The sequence below is a fragment of the Montipora foliosa genome, chromosome 5 (assembly GCF_036669935.1).
Source record: "Montipora foliosa isolate CH-2021 chromosome 5, ASM3666993v2, whole genome shotgun sequence".
Classification (NCBI taxonomy): Eukaryota; Metazoa; Cnidaria; class Anthozoa; order Scleractinia; family Acroporidae; genus Montipora; species Montipora foliosa.
The window spans coordinates 5019408-5032792 of record NC_090873.1 but is presented as its reverse complement, the minus strand read 5'-3'; the positions used below and the strand labels follow the sequence as shown (position 1 = coordinate 5032792).

General features: G+C 40.6%; 1 protein-coding gene across 6 annotated transcripts in view; it reads left to right on the top strand.

The window, feature by feature from the left end:
- The window catches only part of LOC138003449 (alpha-1A adrenergic receptor-like), a 32162-nt gene extending 20095 nt beyond the window's left edge, over window positions 1-12067 (top strand). For 4 of the 6 annotated variants that reach the window (XM_068849526.1, XM_068849524.1, XM_068849525.1 and 1 more), the window contains 3 exons: window positions 5031-5248; window positions 6152-6950; window positions 8871-12067. In XM_068849526.1, coding sequence (XP_068705627.1) covers window positions 6419-6950; window positions 8871-9349 — 1011 coding nt within the window. In that variant the 5' untranslated portion in view covers window positions 5031-5248; window positions 6152-6418 and the 3' untranslated portion in view covers window positions 9350-12067. Of the gene's footprint in view, window positions 1-221; window positions 242-4722; window positions 4821-5030; window positions 5249-6151; window positions 6951-8870 lie in introns of those variants that run through there. The other 2 variants (XM_068849529.1, XM_068849528.1) reach the window with 2 other exon arrangements.
- Window positions 12068-13385: the final 1318 nt, after the last annotated feature.

Below are 13385 nucleotides of genomic sequence, written 5' to 3'. Positions count from 1 at the left end.
GGGTACAGAGGTACAGAGGGTACAGAGGAACAGTGGGTTCCGAAATAGTGAACAGAGACTGCAGAGGGTACAGGGGTAAAGAGGAACAGAGGGTACAGAGGAACAGTGGGAACAGAGGAACAGTGGGTACAGAGGAACAGTGGGTACAGAGGAACAGAGGAACCGAGGGTACAGAGGAACAGAGGGTCGTGAATAAGCCGACGAGCCTGGAAAATAATAGCCGAGAATCCCATCGAAAAAGGTAATCGAAATAAGCATTGTCCATGATCAATTCCAAATGGCGAGAGTTTCCTCTACCTGTCCCGCGTCACGCGCTCCGACGATCGGAGATCGGAGATCGGAGAAATAGATAATTTCAACCTATATATTTGACTTTGACGCTGCAACAACATTCAAGGAGCCCATGTTTTGCTCACTATGAACCTTATTTGTGTATTCTTCAACCAACACATTGCAGCACATATCCAGTGGTACAATGCATATTTTATTTTTGAACACTTTTGTCACCATTAGCGTTCCATACTAATGCTTTCTAAAATTAAAGTAACGATATGAAAAAATACACATCGTGATAAATTACGTGTACAGTAAATTACAATTAATGACTAATTTAAAATTACGACATTAAGATTGCAAAGACGAAAAAATACCAAAGTGCACGAGGTAAATCATGTGATTACTTATCAATAACACAGAAGCAACCCAACGCACACGTATCACGCAATCATTGCGCCATGCATTGCGTCATCCAGGTCTCGCATTTGACTTGGCAATCTCTGACTTTGTTTGCTCATTGACCAATCAGAATTCTTGGTTTGTTACATCTTTTTGCACTGAATTACCTCTTTTCTGCACTAGGTTACCCTGAAAACTGCATTTCTGTTAGCCAATCAGAATGGAATAATTTTTCATGTATATTATTATGTATAAACAAATTTGATTCGAAAAAAAAAATCAGTGAATACCTCCTTCACTGGTTTTAATATCTAAAGTAGATCAATGTTTAAAATGTCACATGCTCATCATTTTAGTGCCTTTCAAGCAAAATATTGCACATTTCAGGATTTTAGCTATGAAAACGAGGTTTTTGCCCGGATCCGGCATGAACTGGTTTCACAATAGCGTTCTGTACGGGTCCTCAAATGATCCCAAGACTGCAAATATTCCCAGAACCGCAAACGATCCCCAAACTGTATCGCAAATTATACCAGCACCACAAATGATCCCAAAGCAAAAGAAAGAATCGCATGGAAGGTGGAATGGTCTGGATAGAGAATCAATATGTGGAGCGCTTATTTTTATTAAAATCACATTAAATCATGGCTCACAACAGGTTTCTGCCTCATTGTAGTTTTCCAGAAAGACTGAAGTTTGTTTCTTACCACGCTGTTATAGATTAACTTTGCCACGTTTAATTATCGGATACAATCATCAAAAACTAAGGGCGCTTTCCATTTGACAGAACTGATCGGCCAGACCAAGGCATATGGAAGGATTAACTCTACCACCCCTTCAAATTAACACATTTTTAGGATGATATATACGCCTCCAGAAGAATGCGAAGGATTATCTCGCAAGTGTTCCTTCAAATTGTTGCATTTTCTTTGCAAACTGACGGGCCTGGCCGGCCACTCCTTATAAAGGAAAGCGCACTAACTTGGACGCAACTCTAAACTGATTTGCACCAGGGGCTCATTTCTCGAACCCTGCGTGTGTTGCCAGAGTTGTTTGAGAAACGACCCCCTGGGGCCCGTTTCTCGAAAGTCCCGAAAACGTTTCGGGCCCAAAAAGCCATTTGTGAAACTGCCATGCAACCGCTTGTTTTGAAAAGCCGATCTTTTAACATGTTTTCAAGCTAACTAAAAGAAACATGTCCGTGAAGTTTGAGGATTTAAATCCTCTCCGTTCTTGAGATACAAAGGGAATTGTGACACCCGGAAATGGGGCCCTTTTCTCAAAAGTCCCGAAACTTTACAGGCCGTTTTCGGGTGTCACAATTCCCTTTGTATCTCAAAAAAGGAGAGGATTTAATTCGTCAAACTTCACAGTTATTTTTCTTTTTGTTGCCTTAAATACATGTTAAAAGATCGGCTTCCAAAAATAGCGGTTGGCAATTTCACAAATGGCTTTTCGGGCCCGAAAAGTTTTCGGGACTTTCGAGAAACGGGCCCACGGCCCGTAAAGTTTCGGGACTTTCGAGAACCGGGCCCCTGGTCACAATCAGTTTAGAATTGCGTCCAAGTTAGTTTTTTGATCATTGTACTGCCGATAATTAAATGTGGCAATTTTATAACAGCGGGGTAAGAAACAAAATTCAGTCTTTCTGAAAAACTATAATGAGGCAGAATCCTGTTGTGAGGCATAATTTAAAGTGATTTTAATAAAAATAAGCGTTCTTCACTTTAATTCTCTATCCAGACCATTCCATCCTCCATGCCATTCCTTACCTTTTTTTCGGTATCATTTCCGATCCAAAATAGGGATCATTTGCTTTCCGTGATCATTTGCGGTCCTGGTATCATTTGTGGTTCTGGGATCAATTGCGGACCCATACAGTTCTCGTTTTTTAACAGCGATCAATTCGGCACGCCTAGAGTGATACCAAGAGAAAATGAGGGGACAGAGAAGGAGGCTCCCGGTCCAGCCCTTGGGATATGTCATGTCCACGAAAGTTATTTTTAGACGAACGAAAGTCTTCCGAGACGTCCGCATGCAGGCCAACCTCGGTCCGATGTTTGAAAGAAAATATATATTCATCAGCCTTCCACGTGCGCCATCATTTTCTCTTTTCACTAAGAACCTGAGAGCGAGGCAAGACTGCATACGGAAGTCTCAGAAGACAGACTTCCGCTAGAACAAAGACTTCCACTCGTCTAAGAATAACTTTCGTGGACATAACATATCCCGGCCAACGCCTTGAGCCTCCCTTTCTGTCCCCTCATTTTCTCTTGGTGATACCTCAAACATTCTTTACCCATTCCGCCAGTTTTGGAAAAAAACTAATGAGCTTCCAAATGTCGAGGACTCTTCTCGAGTATAATCAATTCTTCTCGTTTTTTGCATCCTGTATATCAGGCTGTTGGGGCTAGATGTCTCATTTGCACTATTCACTAAAACAAAAGAAAAAACAAACAAATGCGCAAAATTAAAACGTTCTCAACTGACTCAGTCTCAGCTAGGTGTGTTCTTACTCAACCTAGAAGTTCTTATAAAAAAGCTCCTTATGGAAAAAGAGTGTAGGTCAGTATACCAAGTTGTGCACTCGAATGACGTAATCATTCCATCAGCGCCAAGTACAAAATGGATTGTTTGCCAAACAATGAAAAACAGGCATATATTCAGGTAGTATCTATGGCAAACTACGACGGTAGAGATACGTGTTATCAAATGTAGAAACCAAATTTAGCACGTACTGGCATAAATCATAGGCTTGTTCGGCATTCTTTGATGTTAGGGTTTCTCACCCAAATGCAGATTCGCACAGAAGGAAAAAGAAATGTAAAACTGCAGAGCAATTAACTAAAAGACTTAGAGACGTTTTTTTAACTATGTTTTAACATAATACCAATGTGGGTTTCTTATTTCATGATACATGTACTGACGAACAATTCAGTGCAGTTTGTAGTCGCACTTCATAATCATAGTAGTGTTTTTTCTTTAAAATTCATGCCTAAATACGCCGACGTAGAAGTTTACAAGTGTTTTGCAAACTCAGATCCTTGCGATCTAATTGAGTATGCACAAATAGTGCTTCAAGAGTTTGTTGTGTTCGCAGATGACGTAATAAACTCAGCCTCTTTTCGTAAGGAAAACTGGTACTTTATGAATTTAGCAGTGCCAATATTTTGTTAAGACGACACTCAAGAAACTTATATTTGCCTGGCTATGCTTGGAACTTGAACAATCTTTGTTGCAACTAAGTTGCGTGTATCACGCTCTGCATGCGTCGTAAATCGATTTTCTACCCACGCTAAGACGTGAACATTCTGTTGAATACTTCGGTGCTTTTATTCATTTTTCCGGGTTTTGACCTGACAGAAGGCTAGTGGCTTTCCAGTTCCAGCGAACAGTAAAATTGAAAGGATATCCGTTCAGATGACTCTCGATGTAGTTTAAGCTGTACTGAAAATAAATACCGCGTAATGTATTCATTTAAAGTGCTGATAAGACTTGAAAACCACCCGGTATCATTTTTGATCGTTTTAGCCCGCCTTTTTGGCAATTAGAAGATAAACTAACCCGTATTTTTCATCCTCAAACACAAAGAAAACATCTTCGACTAAGGCAATACTCGCTTTAACTATATCTTTGCGATGTTACGACTGAATTAATTTAGCCAACCTAAGATCCGATAAACCGGTAATCTTTGACCTGTACAGAATTAGGAAGGGCGGAAGGGTTGGGTTTTAACTCTGGCGCCTCAGTTTTCAAAATCGGCTTTTTTCCTCCCAAGGAGAAAGGCATTGCGAAATTCCACGTAATTTGTAGCTTATTATTCAGACGCCAAGCGGCTGTCACACATCCTGGGCCGCGTTCGTGACTCAAGATTTTTTTTCCCCCTTTTCCCGCATGGCAATTCAACTTATCCAAAACAGTTTCCGCCAGGGATGGCAAATACAATTTCAATGGAACTTCCTCTAATTTCCTGCCCGGTTTTAGCTTTCGATGCTCCGGGTATATCGTGTTTCAAACCTATTTAAACCCCTTCGCCGCTGAAAGAGTAACTGAATGATTAAATAAGTTTTCATAGCCCAAGGCTCTATGAACAAATTCGACGCTCTTTGCTGCCGAATCGAGTCCGCTTGAAAAAATAATTTCTGGTATAATTTGGAGCTTTTTAAACGTTCTTCCGAACTGAAGTTGCTTTTTTTTTTAAAAAGTGTTAAATTTGATCGTTATCGTTGCATTCTAATCCAAAGAACAAACGCAGTTGGCTAGTGTGGGATTTCCATGCAATATCGGGCCATATCAGTCAGATATCGCTCAATACGTCAGTGTAATGTGTTCTCATGTAACTCTGTATATTTTAGGAACACTGGATCTGACCTCAAAAGAACGCGTTGGTGGTTTTTTCGTGTAATTAAGCACGGTTAGATTGGATGACCTTTCGAGGCAGTTCAACCCTTGGAGAGTTTTTGGATAAAGGAGTTGTGCTCGACGTTCAAGTTTCTGCCAGAAAACAAGTTGAATCGAATGAAATATTTTTCCTCGGAGGCGAGACCACTAGTATTTTAGCTTTAACTGTTCGGTAAGTCCACTGAGATGTTTACCTCTTCTTAATTTTTTACTCTATTTGTGTCAGTTAATTGTTGTCAGCGAAGACGAGAACCTTTATTGCAAGCGCACGGAAGCAGATATGAGGGGATGCAGCCTGAGTATAGCCAGCACATCGATGATTTACAAATTACATTGCGCCGGATGATTAGTTTTTCTTAGTCTAGGAAAAGAATTGTCGCCAGCGTTACTCTTGGAACTCGTTTTGGTCAAGGACAAAGTGAATATACGCAGTAGAATAATTTTGGAATTCAAAAACTAAAATACATTCAGCACAAACTCTTCATAAACATGTGTCCTTTCCTCGTAAACGTTTACCAAAGTTCAGCCACAGAAAGGCGCTAACTCAATAAACGCTGTTTTGATTGGATACAAGCAAGTAATTTGAATTCGAATTTTTAAAATCATATGATGTTATCAAGGATTATCAGGAGAGCAATTACTTTGGACAAATTAATTTCTGTTATCCCAAGAACATCAAACTCACGAAGAAAGAAAAATAGATTGTACTGGAAAATGCAAATAACTTTTAAAGTGATCATTTAAAAGTTTAATTGTTTTCGAAGCTTTAAAAAAGCTAAAGATGAATTAACGCCTCTTTCCGAAAAACAAACGTATGTTTTTTTTCGTATGGGTACATCGCAATATTACAGCTTATGTCTAGTATCGATACCATCGTCTAATGAGCGAAACGAAGACGCCTTAATGGCGAGCTAAAACTTGTTCGGTGGGTGGCTGGAGTTTTTTGAGAAATATCTGGGAGAGCATTGTTCTTTTTAAATGTTTTCACACGGCAAAAAGTAGAGCCATTTTGAGTTAATCCCTCTTGACTTAAATCCTTTTGTTATTAATTTCATTCCCGGTCAATTAATTTCAGGTTAATTCTCAGCTCTGGAAAAATCCAAGTTCTCCATTTCTAACCACCGACAATTATCACATCTTCGAGGCAGCGAGCAGAAGTCTTCGGAATATATCGGAAATTATCGGCAGCCTTCGAATATCATCGACATTCGTCGGGAATATTCGGAACTCATAAGCACAGCGATTGGAAATTTTTGTTTGCAATTTGCACTGTGATCAACTTCTTTGAAATTGTCTTTCGCTTTCGTAGCCAAAGGAATTGAAATACTAATTAGCAACCACAATGGACGACTCCAATACGAACAAGTCTAACTCCTCGACGTGTATGGATCAATCTTTTACGAAACCACTTCTGTTGGGTACGACAGGCTCCTTTGTAAGAGCATCCCTAATCTGTATCCTCATAATCGCGGCTTTCATCGCTAACATTTTCGTCTGCTTGGCTGTTTACAAGCAACGCTCAGCCAGGCGAATCACACGCTATTTTATCGTAAACCTCTGTGTTGCTGATGTTTTCGTCACAGGTATCAGCATGCCCATTTGGTTGGTCTTTCTACTTTACGACGACAAATCAGCTTCTTGTCTACTCGGGGAGACATTTATTTTCATCTGGAGACACGTTGATATTCTGTGTGGAACAGCCTCGATTTTAAGTCTTACATCAATCAGCGTGGACCGATATATTGCCGTAACGAAACCTTACTCCTATGTTCGCTTTATGACAGGGAAAAGAGCATTGCACGTTATCGGGGGAATATGGATATATTCAATGACTGTTGCCTCATTGTGGAAGCCACTACGAAAATTCGATGGAGGTAAGTGGCAGTTAAGACTTTGGGTCGAGTTTCAGTTCAATACCGAAAGTATCTTTGGCCGTGCGTCTGTGAGCTTGATAGTTGGACGAAAATTTTGCGCCACTGGCCCAGCCAATCAGAAAAAGAGACGAAGTCCACTGTGACTTGCTCGTTGGTGTCGTTTAGCGCCTCGCACCCACTCCCACGAACACTCGCTTTGGAACCCTCGCGACTTTCCGTGAATGAGTGAGTGAGTGAATAAGGGAGTGAGTGGTCGAGTCCATGAATCAGGATAAATTACTGAATGAGTGGTTTAACGTAAGAAGTAATGAGCGAACGAGCGAGGAAATGAGAGAACGAACCAAAAAAATGAATGCATGAATGAATGCATGAAATTGATTGCTTGTCCTCAGCAACAAGGACAAGGGTGAGCCTTATAGAACCAGAATCATATTAAAGTCAGACTTGGACTTCAGATCTGAAAAATCAAGTTAGAGCAGTTTTCAATAAAGTGTCGTAAAACAAATACCAAAGTAATTACTTCGACCAATCACAGCCGGTGAAAACAGCGCGATGAACCAATCCAGATTCGTAGCAATTTCGTAAAGCTTGCTCAAGCGCGGGAAAAATCACGCGTGCAAGTGGAGATTAAGGTTTTGGCTTTCCTAATTGGTTTTCCTTCTCATTGGTTGATAAACTGGCGGGAGATTTTTAAACCAATCACTAAGCGTAGCAATTGCAATGGCGTAATTATTTTCGACAGTCATTTGAAAACTGCTCTAAGACGCTGATTATCGCAGTTATGAACGCGACTTAAGCAGTAACGAAAGGAAAGCCTGAAAAATACAGGCTTGAACGGCATTCGCACCGTGACCTCTGCGATACAGGTGCAGTGCTCTGAAAGTTGAGCCATCAAGCTATCTGGGAACTGGTCATTATGTGAGTTCGTATTGAGCCCGTATTGGATATAGATGTGAAGAAAGTTAATATATATGAAAGCCATTTTAGTATAAAGACGGGAAGGTTTTACTGGAAAATACACCGCTCGTAAAATTCATATGAAACTACATCTGAGACCCGAGTGGCGTCTTTTCTACATCCTCACTAGTGAGGATATTTCTGACTCCCTTTTCCGCCTTTGCATGGTTGTTTGTGCTAACAGTCAGTGAAAAAAGGCGAGCGATTGGTTCGAAAAACCTTAAAATAATAATAACAATGACCACAGCCAGGCTTTCTGAGCCCGCGAGACTGAGCACCCCCAGCAAACCATTGTTTTAACGAAAACCGCTGGTCAGCAACCTGGTTCTGGTCATTGCTGTCTAAGGTCTTCCGATTGGTTCGTGAAGTTCTCTGAAGCCGACGTAAAATCCTTCTCTGAGAAACAAGAAAATGCGAACACGAAGAGTAAACCTTCATACAACTTAAAACTATTCGAGGAATTCCTTGCAAGTAAAGAAGAAATGCGAAAATTGTAGAAATTCCTGCCGCCGAGCAGCAAGAATTTGCGGTAGTTTGTGCTCGGTGTTAGAAGGAAAAATGGCGAGTAAAACACTACTGTCTATAAAATAAAAAGAAAATTACACATTAGCTCGAAGATATATGAATTTTATGTTCTCGTGGCAAGAACAATAACGCGAACAAGTGAGAGATGTTCTTGCCACGAGGACGTAAATTTCATATCTTCTCACCACCGTGTAATATCCTCTATATATTCTGCGATGAGCAGCATCTTAAGTTGATTCATCTCTCTGAAATTCAAATATGTATGCCTTTCATATATATTAACTTTCACCATAAGATGTAAAAAATCCATTGAAAAAGGAAGAGAAAGGACTTATCTATGCGGCTTGGGTACTGCGTTTCTGTAGACTGCCACCTGGACGATTAACTAGTGCTCTGTATTGAAGAAAACTTACACTAAAACTACCTTTTCCTTTTCAGCTTACGCTCTCTTCATAATGTGTGTAAGTTTCCTTCTACCACTGTTCATCATTATCGCCGCATATGGTAGCATGTTTCGCGTTGCTATGCGACACACACGTGACAAAACCCACGTGACTAGCGCCGAAAGCCATCGTCATCACAAGACGTTTAAAAGAGACCTGAAAGCCGCTAAGACGATCGGTTTTGTCATTGGAACGTTTTTATGCTGTTGGACGCCTTTCATCTTCGTCAGTGTGGGATTTGCTTTTTTTCCCTCTTCGATTGACCAAGTTGGTGCAAGTTTGACAAAATGGTTGTCGTATCTGAATGCAGTTCTTAGTCCTGTCGTATACACTTGCGTGGACAAACAGCTTCGGTGCCTGGTGTGGAGGAGACTGTGCTGCTTGCGAAGGAAAGAAGGCTTCAGTTCTTCAAAGGACGAGAGGTCGTTTGCACACTCCGATTTTTCTAGATCTACTCCGTTGACGACAGTGTGAACGAGACAACTCGATTAATGCTGTGTGGACGCGATGTTCAGGCGATATGGATCCCGGGATAGCAACCTCGTTCCCAGGAGGAGACCCTGGGAACGAGGTTGCCCGGGATAGATGTTTACACTTTATTGGCCAACTGTATTTCACGAATGTCAAGTGTAATCGTCAACTACGTATTTACGGCATAAAAGTTAACGTTGACGCTCGTCTCATTTATAACTTGAAGTTTTCGCTGCCTCTTCTGTTTACTTGAAGAGTAGTTAGGAGGACACTTTGCAATATTTATCGCCCGTGTTCCTAAACAGAAGTGATGTAAACATTATTGAGAAAGTTAACTAGAGGAAACTTCGTGAGGCTTATTAAAATAGTCGTGCATCGTATTACCTAGGTAAACATCTTGGAGGCAATAATTTGAGACTTTTAGCCTTCTTTTTAACCTGTTGAATATAGTTGAGCCAACAAATATTTTACTTGTTTGATAAACATTTTGCTTTACATTTGGTTTGACGGAATTAAGTTGGGACATTTAGCCGGCTTCAAGTTTCTGCATCTAAACTCAAGCCGACATTTTTACCTCATCATCAGATCACACTTGTGACCGGATAACCAAGGCATTTTATCGAATCTCTCGCACATAGTACAAACGCAATGATTGGTCTATTTATTAGAGCCATTTCCTGCGTCATAAACACCATGATTGGTTTATTTATTAGAGCCATTTCCTGCGTCATGTACTGCTTGTTCTCCTGTTCGATTTAATCGTTAAGAGACTGCTTACGCAGCTGTAGCTTCATAGTTATTTCCAGAAGTAAAAACTGCACCACCTGCCCCTATATCGCACACGGCCGTAATGAATACAATTTTCATTCTACGTTAAAAGCCATAAAATCAAATCTCACATTGCTTTCAACACTTTTAATGTTATTTATATGATTCAGTGTAAATTATGTAATCTTCAGTATATCGGGGAAACCAAACGTCTCCTGTAAGACCGTTTTGTAATGAACGTAGACGCCCTACTCAGTCACATTGGTAGTTATATCCAGACCGCATCCAGACCGATGATTTATTTCATATATCATTTCATGGTCAGAACACTTTCTTAGCAGTAACCATTCACACAGTCATATGTTACTTATTCCCTTCGAAAAACTATTTTAGGAAATCTCGGGAAGCGCATCTCATTGAAAAAGTACAAACTTAGAGTGCTTTCACGTGACGTCACGAAGGCCATGTTGGTATTCTCTGAAACAAAGGAACCGTCGCCGTGTTGGTGTCCCCAGCTTATCCTCCGGGAATTGAGTTCTATTATCGTGCAAAGGTTTCCTTTTGTTTCGATGGAGATACAAGGTTACTGATCACGTGAGTGAAAACACTCGATGAAACCTCTTAGGATAAACACTTAACGATCTCGTTATTCAGTATATAATGTTTCAACGGCATTTTATTCTTTTGTAATTTTGGTTTGTTTATTCAGTAGCTATATCACGTTACGTTATCGTTTGAAATCTTTAATTACTTCATGACATGTATATATATATTTGGCGCGCCATCTTTAGCAAAATTACGTTTCGATAAATTTTGCTTCAGATGGCTCGCCATATATATCTATTCTATAAATTCGTCTGGTATTGACCAGCCAAGATATCGTTAAAAAATACATTTTCGCGTTGTTTTATCGGTCGTGCAGCAGTCTACTTGACTTTCAGAAATGTTTATTTCCTGTTAAACAAATTTCTGGAAATACAAGAAGGCTTGCTTAAAAGATGGCGGCGCTCGAACTATGTTTAGTGAGAGTTATATATGGCATGGAATGCCACCATTAATGGAAATCTCTCAAAATGTTCGTTGTAAAAACGAGTTCGTTGGTGCAAGGATTGTTGATCGACAAGCAAGTCTTATGAGAGATCGATAATGGTAATGATTCGAGAGGCGTGGCCAGTTCTCAACACTCACCGATGTCAGAAAAATGAACGCGATGCAGGCTTACAATCTCGAAGGACATGAGATGGGACAGGGATGGGCAGCGTGGCCTGGAGGCGACTTAAAATGGCGACAATGTGGGGGTGGGTGATAGTAATAATGAGAACGACAATGCCGGCAAAGATGACGATGACGACCATAACATTGTTGTCATAGCAACACCCACAGTGACGGAGAGTTATTGAGCCACCACTCAATTTTTGATTTGACTAGTTCATCGGCCGAGTCGGAAAACACCACAATACTCTTTGTTTGTTCCCCCAAATTTTGCATAAGTATTGTTTCGTTTCCAGTTCTCTTGGGACTTGCGATGGTCCTAAAAGACAACAAAAACAATGCTTACTCAAAATTTGGGTGGACAAACAAAGAGTTTTATTGTATTTTCCGCTTCGGGCAATTGGTTCGTGACCAAGAATTTCCCTGAGAACTCATGCGTCGTAAACCACTTTTGACCGCCTTAAGAGACATTGACAAGGTGAAAACGCTGTATTTTCTAATACCTATTGATATTCGTGTAAGAGAACACCGTCGGAAGTGAAGAATAAATAATTGATCAAAAAAAAATTGTTCTCTTTAAGTTTTACCACAGGTAGCCCAAGCTAGATGTATGTGTATCAATGTGTATCTGTACTGTACTATATTTTGCAAGAGCAGAAATTTATAAGGATGTGTATGAGTAAAACGGTTTTTCTTTCAAAATTAAAAAAAATATATTTATGATTTGAAATAAAAAACAGCTTACCTTGCTTCAGTCTTGTGTGCCTTTGTCTCTGGTACGGTTTTTGGGTCGATTAAGAGCGATACAGGTGGTTTTGGGTTCCTCTTTTTTTTCCCTCTATTATTATTCCCAAGGTTGAGCACCAAGACGAAGCCGCCGAACGGAATCACCGAAGGAAAAGGGCACTAAATTCGCTCTCAAGTCCTTGATAGCCTCGAAATTTCACGTAGATCACGGACAATACCTCCGCTGCCCATTCGTCTTCTTCATTCCAGCCGCTTGTACACTGAGAAGGAATTAAGGGTCGCCAAACTATGCATTTGCGTCGAGAGCCATCGAATTAGGTTTTATTCGAAACCCACGTTGCCCAAACCGCGGGTAAAAACCTGTGAAACTTTTTCTTTGTTTTGTTAGCTCGTGGTAGGGTTAGGTTGTTGTTTGATGTTTTTTTGCTCTTTTGTTTTCCTGTGTGTTACGCCATCTGTGAGTTACCGAGGATAAGCCCAAACCGTTGGAAGAACGCTTAGCGACCCGCGATTGGTCAATCGACACAGTGGTAACCAATCGTGAGTCTTGGTCTTAATCTTCCAACGGTTCGGGTAACGCGGTTGGTAACGCGGGAGCGCTTACCATTTGAATGGAATTTTCGGTAATTCCGGAGAGAATTCAAATGGAACGGTTCATTTCGGTGTAATGTATTCGGAAAAAAGGTAATACCTTTCGAGGTATTCCCTTTTTCTCGCTATGACCGGAATGCCCGGAAATTTCTGAACCATTTGTCCACATTTACAAGTGCGACAGAAAATAGACCGTTTCATTTGTTTTTCAACCGGAACAACCCGTTTTTCTGGCAAATGATACAGCACATTCCCATTTTCTTTTTCTAAGTACAGAACATGCAGTACCATTTGTCGAAACATTCTCACCGAAAATTTCAATCAAATGGTAAGCGCCCCGGGTTTCGAATAAAACCTAATTCGATGGCTATCGAAGCAAATGTTTGCAAGGTTTGGCGGCCCTTAATTCCTTCTCATTGTACAAGCGGCTCGAATGAAGAAGACGAATGGGTAGCGGAGGTATTGTCCGTGATCTACGTGGTAGGCTATCAAGGACTTGGGAGCAAATTTATGCCCCTTTTCCTTCGGTGATTCCGTTCGGCGGCTTCGTCTCGGTGCCCAACCTTGGGCAAAGAACATATAGAGGGTGAAGAGGGGGCAACCCTAAAACCCGGAATCCAGAATCCGGAATCACAGTACAATACAGAGAGTAAAAACTATCCTAAACATTCATAAAAGCTAACCTTAGGCCTAAGGTTAGCTTTTATGAATGCTTAGGATA